Source organism: Hyperolius riggenbachi, chromosome 1 (genome assembly GCF_040937935.1).
Source record: "Hyperolius riggenbachi isolate aHypRig1 chromosome 1, aHypRig1.pri, whole genome shotgun sequence".
Taxonomy (NCBI): Eukaryota; Metazoa; Chordata; class Amphibia; order Anura; family Hyperoliidae; genus Hyperolius; species Hyperolius riggenbachi.
The window spans coordinates 145,922,814-145,936,246 of record NC_090646.1 but is presented as its reverse complement, the minus strand read 5'-3'; the positions used below and the strand labels follow the sequence as shown (position 1 = coordinate 145,936,246).

The window sequence follows — 13,433 nt, the reverse complement described above, 5'->3', positions numbered from 1 at the left end:
ACAATTTTTCCTTTTATTTTTTTTTTTACCAGATACAGAGTAGAAACAGTGCTGTTTTAAATAATACAGACATTAGATCAGGTATAGGCAAGATCCAGCTGTCTGTGAACACCCCGAACTCACCGTGCTTAGCCACACACTGACCTGCACTGCACAAGAGGGGGCGCTCACTAGCAGCTGTACAGAGAAGCACACCCATGCCTGAACTGCACACTGACTTCCTCCATGGTTACGCCATCAACAGTAGGTGTCTATAGCAAAGCTGCATGCAGTACAACAACTTTAAAATTCAAAGCCTTCCAAATATAAAGCTTCTTTATTTCTTCAACATGAAATACTGGGTACTGCAAAAAATGTTTTTTTTTTCCTTTTTTTTATAGCATTTCTCTGTTACAAATAAATATGTACAGGTAGATACCACTGATAAAACTAGGTTTGTCGTGTCACAAAATCGTTCATAAAAGGTTATTTTACAGTTCTCAGCGGTCTAGCGTGACAAAGAGCAGAGAAAGCTGGCAGCTTGGTGCTGACTCGGATACTCCCAGTGACAGCATGGCGTAGAGGAGGAGACAGGACGGAAGCTCTATACAAGGACAGTGGGCAGTTTATGTACAAAATACTACATAAAAAGTGAGCCTCTTGTGTCTATAAAGGAGAAATGCAGTAAACACTATTTAATAAGGTGCTGAGAAAGGTGTGGACTGGATTTTGTCTGACCCTGTATTATTTCACTGGGGCCTCTCCTAGCTTACAACATCCTAGATAATGCATCCATTCCATAAGAGCCTCATTCTGCCTCACAGCTCAGTGGGACGAGAGGTGTGCGGTGCAGATGGCTTCACTTCAAGCATCCAGTCATGCAGAAGAAGCTCTGGCTTGTGGTAAATCCCCTATGCATGATTGGCTGTTTGAGGAGAACACGGCTTCGTGTCACTGTACATCTCCTTTAGGAAATCACCCTCAATTAGCAGCCAAGCATGAAACACAATCAGTCCTGACAGGTGCAATAGGCGGAGACCTGCTTCTCTAAAAATAGCCAATTCAAGTGTTTTAAACATTTAAACTGGTGGTCCGGTTTAAAAAGCATATTTTAGTTGGGATACAAATCAGCAGTACCCTTAGGATATGTGCTCTTCTGTGTCCTTTTATTTCTAGTTTACTGCACTGCCTGGTCACATCCGGCAGCGTAATATACGCTTCCACTCAAGGTAGTCTTTGAAAAGTTAGGCCTCTTCTCTGTGAATTCACAGCCTGTCAGCTGCTGCCACCCAGCATGGGTTGGCCTCAGCATGGGCTGTGGACAAGCAACCCCCTCAGCATCTGAGCATGGCAGTTGCAGTGCCGGGACGCAACATGAATCTTTTTTTGCTGCATTTTCTGCATTTTAATTGTACCAGCATGGCAGTCGTAGGCAGCAGACAGGACACTAAGCTGCTCAACAAATGAGCAGTTCAAACGTCTGAGGAAAAAGAGGCCTTAAGGTGGCCACTAATGACTGAACGGTCCTTTACAAATGATTCTTAGTATGAAAAACTGGATTTAATGGTTTGTGACCACGAATAGAAAAAAAAAAAATCTCCTAACCAATCCAATTAATGAAATCAATGTGATTTTTGCATTGATGCTGTCAATCTGAGATCCCTTTCACACTTAGTCTGTTGTGTTACGTGCAAAGGACAATATCCTGGCATCACAGATTTTGGCAAGATCTGAGCATTGTGTTGAATATTGATTAGCTTGGTGCAACGATATGCAGACTGAAGACCTTGACCCTTTACTCTGAGTTTTATCCAGTAAAAGCGACCTGCTGCTAATTCAAATAAAGCAACAACGTCAGCTTATACTGCAACGTCTTATGCTATACATTTTGCATTAGAATGTATCACTTTGGATCACCCAGCTGAACCATACTTTGTAGTTTTTGTAATTTATTAATAAACTAGTTTACCTAAGCCTGTTTAAAAACCTCCCTGGCGGTATGACTATTTCCAGATTCTTTTTCCAAAAGCGCTGCAATTTTTTCACAAGCTTTCAGACCCTAAAAATCATACCGCTTGATAGATCTGCAGCAGCCCTGCACACTCCACACCTCCGATGGATCCAACTCGGGATTACTGCTCAGAGCTGCGGATTTCCGCCCCGAGCCTGACTCGGGGATACCGATAAGGAGGTTGAAAACGGGCTCTAGGTCTGTCACACCGCTGCATGTCAGTACGCTTGTGCACACACATCCCGCCACATGCGCGCGCACACGCCCGCTGGCTCCCTGGCCCCGTCGTCCTGTCCCAACAGCTGTATGTGCTGCACCTGCGCAATAGCACAAACACAGGGTGAGGATGACGCAGGGACACTTCGGTTTTATTATATAGGGTAAAGAGTTACAGAGAACCTGTATTATAGAGGTCTAAAAGACAAAGATGCCTGCTGCAATCAAATTCCAATAAGCAAATACTGGTTAAAATATATATATATATATTTTGAGAATGACTGCATATGGTGGACTCTGTTGGGCTCTCAGTCAGGGCCCGTTTACACTTGTGTGAATCTGCATGCGTTTTCTGCATGCAGATTCGCATAAACAATACAAGTGGATGGGCCTGTTTCCACTTGTCAGAAATCCTGTGCGGTTTTGTGTGCAGGAAAAATCTGCATGGCAGAGCCATCAGAATTCGTACACCGCCCTGCGGTGTGCGATTCGCATACAATGTATTTAATAGGAAATTCACATGCGTTTTCGTATGCAAATTTTACCGCAAATTCGTGGCGTTTTTGCATAAAATCAATGTAAAAGCACACAGGCACTGACATGGTTAAATTCGCATACTTACTAACATATGCGAAAACTCCTGCGAATTCGCGGTAAAATTCACCAACAGGTGTTCAATAACATCACATAAACCTGGAACAATTTACAGCTCTGATATAGCACTGACCCTGGGATTAAAGTGTACCATAGATGTCCTAAAAAGATTTGATCACCAGCGGCTTTCTCCAGCAGAATAAACATGTGCGAGTCCCACGCCGTCCTCCCGCGGTCTGCCGTTCAGCTGCGATCAGTTCCGGTAACAGGCTCAGCCGGGTCCAGTCTGGGTCTTCTGCGCATGCGCGGACCTCCTGCACTTGCGCAGTAGACCTGGACTGACACGACTGAGCCAGTTACCGGGGCTGATCGCGGCTAAATGGCAGACCACAAGAGATGTGTTTATGCTGCTGGAGGAAGCCGCGGGTGAGTATCAAATCTTCTTTTTAGGACATCTCTGGTTTACTTTAAGGATCCTTTCACACGACATCTATTGTGCAGGCAATGGGACAATATAATCTCAACACAATGCAATTATATTCCGATGGCACTTACACATTAGGGTGCAACAAAATTCTGTTGGAATAACGCAAAGCATGCTGTGCATTACTGAATGACAATTGCGGTGTAAGCACATGTTTATGGACTGTATGCTCCACAATGCAGGTTACCAGTGAGATGCAACACATGCAGTTCAGCATAGACTTGTCTTCACTATGGCTATTTTTTAGGAGTCACACTGCAATGTGTATAGTGGGAAAGCACCCTAAAGCTCTAGCTCAGACTTCTTTTTTAATGTGTGTGGTTTGGAATGTATCATAATTTACAATGCAGAAAGTATTTGCATTGCACATTACCCATGATTGCATTATTACCTGGATGGCTTTACAAATATGGGTAAGGCAAGTGTGTCGTGCATGTAGCGGGAGCATGCCAGTAAGACATGTGCTCAATGGTTTTTACATTTTATTTAGACCTGTTAGGCTGAAGAACAAGTGATTTGGGACCTACACTACTGCAGGGGGCTGGAGCTGGGAGAGAGATTTAATATAAACAATATCCCCCAAAAGCCAGGTGTGAGGTGGCATACAGGGAGGTGTATAGTCCAAGTTCTGTCACTTCTATCTGTCTGGAAGCCTGGACATTCTCTGGTTGAGTGTGAATCCCTGTAGCTTAGGGCTTTAAAGAAAGATGGAAGCTGCCACTGCTGATGTTTTGTAATCACAAATTGCCGGCCTCTCTTTGTTATTGTCAGCTGATCATTTTGCTAGTTTGTGTCATTAACTCAATAAAAAGATAAGAAATTAGGTCATGTACCACTCTTGAAGTCTAGCAATTATGAATACACACACTAACTTTTTGCCCGACATGATCAAAAATGATCATCTTGTGAAAATCTAGTGTGTGTAAGTAACTTAACCTGCCCCCTCCCTCCTTCCTTAATATTGTTTAATGACTGGTGCTGTGACTAGTACACAGCACCATCCTCCCCTCCTGTGCCCCCTGTAGTCCTCGTTCTTCTCAGTCATAATCTTCGACTGAGGCAGAAAGTCGATTATGTGTGGGGAGGAAGTGACAGTTGTTCTTCCCATCTGCGGCAGGTGGATGGGCATGAATTATAGACGACCAGAGGGGAGGAAGAACTGTCACTTCCTCCCCGTACATATTTTTTGTCTGAACGGGGCCGCAGGGGGCACTGGAACGGGGAGGATGGTGTTGTGTGCTAGTCACACAACACCAGTTATAAAACATTTTAAAAGTATCAAGGATCAAGTACCAGGTCAGGGGTACCTTATAGAGGAACAGCAGTGAAAAGAACGTAATGAAAAAAAAGTGCTTAATTTTTACAATAATTATTTATAAATGATTTAGTCAGTGTTTGCCCTCTGTGAAATCTTTCCTCTCCCTGATTTACATTCTGAAATGTATCACATGGCATCATCTTTACTGCTGGCAGGTGATGTTTGTGGAAGGAGATGCTGCTTTTTTAGCAGTTGGAAACAGCTGTTATTTCCTGTAATGCAACAAGGCTTTCACAGCGTGATGTCACTACCTAGGTGCTGACATCACACCGTGGGAGTGGTTTCACCACAATAACAGCTATACAAAGCCCCCTGATGATCCATTTGAGAAAAGGTAAAGATTTATCATGGGAAATGAGGTGTCAGCCACTGACTGGGATGAAATTCAATCCTTGGTTACAGTTCCTCTTTAAGATATCAGTGGACAAAGCACACCAGTCAAGGAGTCAGATGTAGGTGTTGGTACCATTGCACCAGTGACTGGAGACAATGGACATCTGGCTTTAAAATGTTAGATGGTACTTATGACATGGTGAATGCACTGGTTACCATGGCTCAGAGACCTGTTTGGGCCTGTGGCAAGGAAAATATTGTGGGCCGTACATAAAAGTGACACACCTCCTTCCTAGAGGCTGGATCTAACAAAAGCTGCTACTTTCTCCATCTGGAAACCTGCATTCCCAAATTGTGCTTCATGCTGGTTGCCGGCTGTCCCATTATGGCAAAGCTGCAGTATGACACACAGGTTTGTGCTCATACTATAAAATGCATATAAAAAACAATCAATTCTCAAACAAGTGGACAAAAATTCCAGTAGTAACAATTGTGAATTGTAATGCCTAGACTTTTACACAATAACTCTGATATAAATGTTAAATGTATTCTCATAAATATGTAATGAGCTGAGCACACAGCATGAACATGTTGTACTCAAGACTGAATGTGAATGAACCCTGTGCATGAAAGTAACTTTGCGGTGTTCTCAGAAAGGCTATATAACTCACACTGCCAGTATTACTACAGGACTGCCCAGAAAAGTGCACTCTTCATGTACTGCTTGCTTTTCACTGTTGGTCTAAGAGTCCTGCTCGGTGGGATTTCCATGGTGGGATTTCTATTACCTCAGTGGACATTACTAGGATTTATTTTGCCTTCACAGAACAGGTTTGAGTTAGATAATCAAACACTGGCTTCAGTGACCCAATCAGTTGACTTCAGGAAGACTGTGACTGACTGTCCTGAACTGGAATATAAATCTGATTGGTTATTGTGTGATACTCCCCTTTGTACCTCTTCTTTAGTAAACACACATACTGAGATTTCAACATGCTCCACTGAAGATATGTTCTGTGCCCATCAATGATAAAGTCTTAATTGTACAATCTTACCACATCCATGCAACGATAGATGACCTAAAGAATCTGGTCAAAATATATTCACTAAGTGTAGCCTTCTACTACATAGATTTGATAAGATTGATCAATCAAGACTGTATTGGTCAATGGACAACTTTAGAATGGGAGAACAGCAGGTTGTTGCGCTGAGAGGCTATATTTACAGAACATTATTACATTACATGGAACAGCAGTCACAATGTTTTGTTGTTCATCCTCTGCAGCTTGGGCGTAGTGGTCACAAAACGTCTGTGAGGATTTACTTTCTGCTGGAGACCTTTACAGGGAGAATACCTGCACCATCCTAACTAATCTACCTCATGTAGCTTCCTCATATTATTGTTATTCATACTCATTGGCCTCTATTTGCTAAGGGGCGTCCTTGGCTGGAGATCAACTGTGATTTGAGGTTTGAGTATGATAGAGATCACATGACTGCTCATTCACGAATGGGACATGAGCCACAAATACCATCGAATAACAGGTTTACTAAATCAGGCCAGTTTTGCAGGATTACTTATGAACTCAATCTCCAGGCTGGAGACATCTTAGTAAACCAAGCCCTGTGTGATCAGTTCGAGAATGTGGTGTCAAGGTACTTGAAGAGGAGTGAAGGTTGTACAAATGTGTCCCATGGCAACTCATTAGCCTTTCATTCATTTTTTTACTTGACACAAGACAAACCCTTTCCAGACAGAACCCATAAATGAAGCCATTACCATCATTCTGGCTGTATAAACAGGTACATAAGACAAGCGTGATGTGGCACGTGAAACTATCAGACAGGCATCCACACTGTTCACAAACTATGAAAAGGAAAACGGATGACAAAGTGTAATGCCAAATGTTTTGTTTCTCTGAGAACTATTATTGTTACTGTGTTCTTTGGTACAATGAACGACACCAGTGTCCATCGTTATTGCCATTATCTTCATGCTCCCAATTCCATCGAAAAACCCATGCATATTTTCCACAGCAACCAATAAGTTGTTTGCTTTCATTTGTAAAGCAAACACAAGTAACTGAAAGTCATTGGTTGCCATCATTACATCATCTTCTGTACAGTACATAGCAGAAACCTGTACGCTTTCATGAATTCCCCTCTCAATCTGAGTACACAATTAAACTGCCATATACACAAAATACGTTCCAGGTCATTTTATTTTGGGAAAGATTTTTCGTAATCAAACCATATTGATCAACAATGGTTGTTGGCCCTTCATTCATGGAAGAAAGTAGTTTTACTCCAAAGAACTACTGGAAAACACTTCTGGTAAGATTAGTTCTATGGATCTGGTGAAGGTCAGGGTCAAGTTATCAGTCACATTTGCCTCTCTGGCTACAACCAAGGAATGTCTACAGTGAAGTTCATCTGCACACTTCCACCTTCCAGTCCTGACACAATTACGGGTCCTACCTACAAAGCATTAATAACACCTTTCACAGCTGTAATTCTCATGTATAAATAGGCCCTCTGTTTCTTGAAGAAACATTAGCTTCCTACATGCTAGTCTCCACACAAAGTTCCATTTGTGTCATTGTAGAGGTTCTAGCCAGTGAGGTGTGCTCTGGTGTTAGTCATGGTGAAGCCCTTAAGATATAGGATTTCTCAATCCAACAATGTTGATTTAGGCAACACCTTTAAATTTAAACCAAGAAAACAAATTTACATACTCACCTATGGAGAGGGAAAGCTCTGGATCCTAAAAAGCCTCCCCGGTCCTCTTGCAGTGTCCTCGTTCCAACACTGCCAACACCTGGTGCACATATTCAACCAACATGTCGAATACACCTCTGGGAATTCTCAGAAGCACTTGTGTTCACGAGTACTTCCAAAGATGGGTGGTTCTGTACTACGCATCCTGCCACACGTTTGGAAGAACTCAGGGACGCTAGTGCTTCAGAGGGCTCCCAGAGGTTGCAGGTTCAAACAGGGGACATCATTGACGCCATGACACCCTAAGAGGAAAGGGAAGGCTCTATAAAATCCAGAGATTTCCCTCTCCATAGAGGAGTATGTGACTTTTTTTTGTCACTACAGCTTTGCTTTAATGACTAAGCTTTTTCTTCATGAACAATTCAGAACTGAATCAAAATCATCTAATGGTTATGACAATCCAGTTCTGTGTCATGTCAAAAGGAAACAAAGTTTTGAAAGCTTGCAAGAAATCTATGTACAGGTAAAGGCATTACCTAAATCAACTTTGTTGGTTTGACAAATAGTACGTTCAGGTTCCCTGTGTTGCATCCATTAAAGTTAAGTGTAACTGACCACTCTGCACTAACCTTCCAGATCCTGACATAGTAGCTTTCTAGAGTTCCTTTTAAATAACAGCATTCATACAATTTCTGCTGGGATGATTTCACTGGCACAGGAAATTCCATCATTATATAACAGAGAGTGCTGACCACGCTACCAGTGATCACTCCCACTATACACTGTGGTAGCTATAATATAGAATTACAATACATTTTAGCTTCTTTCACATCTTCATGTAACCAAACACACCAATGTGTGAACACCTCTTGTAGCTGGATTGTCTTGCACTGCATTTCTAATTAAGTGAGTCATCTTCACAAAACACACATAAACAGCCAGTGTGTGCCATGATTATAACAATCTGGTGAAGAGTGATGATCTGTGCAAGAATATTATCTGTGGTGTGAGAACAGGGCCAGAAAGGCTCTAATACTGCTAGAAAACATTGGCGGGCGGCAGCGAGGATTACATATGAACTGGCTCTGGGCAGGAGAGAGAAGCGTGCTTCCTAGCCGAGTCACATGGTTGTGTCACGTGAGGCACCAGGCCGAACTCCATCACAGCCTCTTCACATAGTTTCCAGGGAAAGTCCCAAAGAACTTTGTTCTCCTTGAAGTGCCTGGAAAGATTTTAAAAAAAAAAGGGTACTATAGTGACAAATCCCGAAATATTCACACATATCACTAGAATGATGCTGGTCAAGCTGTCTTTTATGACTGCTCTGCAATAGGTCAATGGAGATTGCCTGAATTAAAGAGGTTCTTTCAAAAACTGACATCTGAGTGAACATGAACCCCCAACCTTGTTAGAAGAGTGATCTTTTATCGTGCTGGTGAAGAGAACAAATGTCTGAACATTGGGATCGGATTATGACAAGTGTCTGCATTTCATTTGATCTCTTTATGGTCACCCCAGTATGGTATCCTCATTGGCGATAAGGCCTGTGTTGTGACTTGATGGCCAAAAACTCCTCTCAAACCCCATCAACACTTCTGAGTGATCTATAAAGCCAAACAATTGCAGTTTGGGGTCCCTGTGCTTAGTATAACCATGACTGTTGCACAAGATGTAGTGCATTCTACCCACCTGAGGCAGCATTGTGCATGAACTGCTATATTCTGCTCATCAAGAGTCATGCCCAGCTGCATTAGCAGTAGCACAAGGCCCTTTGAAAGGAGCAAGTAAAAGGAGCACGTGTGTTGCCAGTTATGCAGTCCAGCACGTCACTTGCCCGATAAGTTTGCAAAGGCCCTGCTTTCGGATGTCCTACACGGCTGTCGTCTTCTTTTTTTTTTTTTAAATGCTATGCTGCATGTCATGTAAAGATTTCCACTGTGTAAAGTGGGATGTAACTCAAATTTCATCCACGGTCTGAAGTATTAAACACAGCATAAAACTAATAGGCAACAGAATATGTCAATGGCGTTGAAGCTACTGGTTAATAGTCATTCCTCTACTTCACTCATAAGCGCATTGATAAGGCTGTAATTAAACAGATCAGACTTTATTCAGCTAATAATACTAAGCTGTGGAAACAATGCAGAAAAGCTTCTGCTGTATGCGGGATTGGAGTGGAGAACTTTCTCTACTTTGTATTCTCAGTAATTGCTTAATTACCGGACAATATCTGATAATGTGTCCTGCAGGCCCCAATCTTATCAATTAGCTGCAGTGAAGTGGAAATATGCATTGGAATTCCATTTATATTTTCTATTCATTTTTTCAGTGTTTTGCAGATATCCATACAGGCGGTTTTCCCACCTGTGTGAGGCTATCCACACAAGATGCAAGGCTGATATTCCACCACAGCACAACTGATATATACAAAGTAAACGCAGAATGGAACTGTGTGATGTCAGAGTTACAGAAACCTCCAGTGTTAGCAATGACTTGTTACTAGGATTTCCGTACTTGTGTATCATAAATATGTAATCAAATTCTTAAGTAGACATTTATTTGTAGACTAAATTAAATATTTTCTTCAGTTCTTCTAGCATGCTACTTAGCCACAAGAGTCATGCCCTAAAATTGGTGCTTAATTTGTGTAAAAACAGGAGCTACAGCATAATGCCAGCTTGTTTTAACCCCCTTGTCACTAATAGCTGGTCTACTTTAAAGGGAACCTTAACTGAGAGGAACATAAATGTTTCCTTTTAATCAATACCATTTGCCTGACTCTCCTGCTGACCAATTTGCTGCAGTAGTATCTGGATCTCACACCTGAAACAAGCATGCAGCTAATCCAGTCTGATTTCAGTCAGAGCACCTGATCTGCATGCTTGTTGAGGGGCTGTGGCTAAAAGTATTAGACACACAGAATCAGCACGAGAGCCAGGCAACTGGTATTATTTAAAAGGAAAAATCCACACCCTTCTCAGTTTAGGTTCCCTTTTAATGCAAATTGAAAAGCTCTTGTATTAGTAGTTTGCATAAGAAGAGGGGTGCTTACCCACAAACCATCCATCATCACACTTCTCCATCACATCTATGACATCCCCTTCCCTCAGCTCCAACTCATCCTCATTCCGGGGAGTGTAGTTATAGAGAGACTGGTATCTGCCAGGAGGTACATACAACATGTCGTCACATTATGGATTTACATATGGCTGCAGAACCTTACTGGGTGCACATAAACTGGCCCTGGTACAAGTTTTGCTATTTGTGAAAACTACAGCTGAACTCAAGGATGAAACTTAAGGTGGCCATTAACAATACGATTCTTTGGATGTAATATCGATCGAATGGATACATTTTTCAGATTGATCCCATTAATCGATATAATGACCGAATCAGAGTATCGATCGTTTAAAGGATCATTACTTGAGTCGAAGTGCTGGAAAAGGAATGTAGTAAATTAACAGTAGAGGGGTATGCAGAATCACTTGTTCTTATAGCTCTCTAAATGGGACAGTAACCACCCCCATGGAACCATGAAAACGGCAAAACCACTGGACCGACTAGTTCACCGGCTGCTTTAACTGGTTTGGAAGCCAGGCCTCTACGAGAGAGGAAGGGAACCAGGCCGGACGGCTGGAACACGCAAGCAATAGCGGTAACCATCATGGGATTTCTCCTGTCACGTCAATGACGCCTGCAGCAAAGTCAGCAGAAAGTTTAAGAATCATATCATTAATGATCACCTTTAGACATATGTGCAAGGGCATAACTTGTTTGCGTCACAATTATTTTTCATCTGGCTTTGACACACCGGTCAGTTGGCTAGTAACCAATCACAATAGACAGTGTGACCCCAGCCCTACGGCTAAAGAATCCCAGCTACTGGGAGCGGGCAGTTTTCTCTTACCCCCATTAACGTGTATCGCGCCGCCTCCTTTCTGCTTTCTGCTTCCTACTTCCTGTGAGATCACAGGAAGTAGGAAGCCGAGAGTATAGCCGGTGCGATACACGTTAATGGGGGGGAGGGGGGTAAGAGATAACTGCCCGCTACGCTGCGCACACTCTGGTAGCAAATCCGAAGGGGGCAATGGCCTGGGGGTCCCATCCAGAGGCAGGAATTACGCGCCCAGCATTTCGCATTGCGCGGCTGCCGTATAAAATTATTTTTTGGCTTATGAAATCTTTATGGTATGCGTGACTAGGAGTGTGACGGGGCGTGGAAGGGGCGTGGCTTACGTGTCCCGGTTTCTCATCTCAAAAAGTTGGGAGGTATGCTTGTGTGCGATAAGCTTAGAACTTGCACTAACTACCCTGGACATCAACCATCCCATACACTAACATTGGTAAACCTTCGTACTGTTAAGAACACTAACCCACAAAAAAGTCATATTGGAGACAACAAACTATGAATCTCACATTTGGGTTGGGGGAGGGGATGGATTACAGGCATTTCATGTCCTAAGGGTTAGTGCAGGGGTAGAACTATAAATCACCCCCCCCCCCCCAACAAACTTTGATGCCCCCCCCCCAATGTTCACACTCTTTCACTTGCCAACCCCCAGTGACTCTTACAGCCTGGGGGCCCATCTCACAAGGGTCATAAAACAAGTGTGCCCATCATGATTTTTACACCCATAATAAGTGTAGCCACAAAAACACCTGATCTGAAGGATGGACCAGAGGGTTTGAACTAGTAGTTGTGCCCCCCTTACAGCTCTATGCCCCCCTGCGGTCTCAGGGACCGCTCCCCTCTAGTTACACCTTTGGGTCAGTGCTATGCGAGGCAGCAATCTACTAGAACAGCAGACATGCCAGCAGCCTTCATGGGACGTACAGGTGTTTGTGGTTGTTTTTTTTTAATTACATTTAAGAGACCAGTACTGGCCAGGGGGTGTTCATTGAGGAATATCATTTTTAACGTTCAACACTCAGTTCAAAAGTACTAAGTAATTAAAAATGAAAACTTACGGTTCCCCCATAGTCTGGATGTTCTCATGAGAGAATGTAGCCCGCTGTTGGAAAGGAAAACTATTGGTTAGTACTCTGGTAAATGTGATGGGAAATGACCATGAAGCACAGGTTAATCATTCAGCATGAATCACTGCACCATGTTACACATAAGCAAGCAGCAGGTGATAACAAGAGCTTCTGTTCTGTCCAATAAACAAGCTGGTTTAGAAGGTAACAGTCGGTCGTCAGTCCACCACTGTAGCTCTGGCATCATTTACCACCAATAAAGCACTAATCCATTATATAAGAGAGTGATTTATCTTGTAAGACTGCATCATGGAGAAACATGCAAAGCTGTATCTACTTACTAATCTGTAAATTATAGCAATGCAGATCTGAGTTCTCCGATCACATATAGGGGTCTATTTCTAAAAGGTGGCAATCTGCAGAGTGGTGGAAATAGGTCATTATTTCTGCATAAATATCAGCACTATTCTGGAGATTATATTTTTATTATCTGAAGACTATATTTTTAACAGTGGAGATCAACTTCAATGTTTGGCAATTTGCCACTATTATAAGGGGTCACCATTTGCAGGTCCCGCAGTATGCCACCTGTTGATTTCCAGTTTTGGTAAAGACTAAAGCCTTGGCAATTAATCCCTTGGGTGATATTGCAGGGCCGAGGCTGCAAACGCATCCCTAGCCTGCAGGCTAGCGACGTGTTCTATTCCATTGCGGGGGTGTGGATTGGAGATATTATTCCATTGCGGGGGTGTGGATTGGAGATATATGTATATATATATATATATATATATATATATATATAT

The 13,433-nt window shown here is 42.6% G+C and overlaps 1 protein-coding gene across 15 annotated transcripts in view; it reads right to left on the bottom strand.

Moving 5' to 3' along the window:
• Positions 1–7,139: 7,139 nt before the first annotated feature.
• The window catches only part of SORBS2 (sorbin and SH3 domain containing 2), a 403,972-nt gene continuing 397,678 nt past the window's right edge, over positions 7,140–13,433 (bottom strand). For all 15 annotated transcript variants that reach the window (XM_068278687.1, XM_068278672.1, XM_068278679.1 and 12 more), the window contains 3 exons: positions 12,622–12,665; positions 10,706–10,812; positions 7,140–8,875 (listed from right to left, as the gene is read on the bottom strand). In XM_068278687.1, the coding sequence (XP_068134788.1) occupies positions 8,814–8,875; positions 10,706–10,812; positions 12,622–12,665 (213 nt within the window). In that variant the 3' untranslated portion in view covers positions 7,140–8,813. The remainder of the gene's footprint in view (positions 8,876–10,705; positions 10,813–12,621; positions 12,666–13,433) is intronic.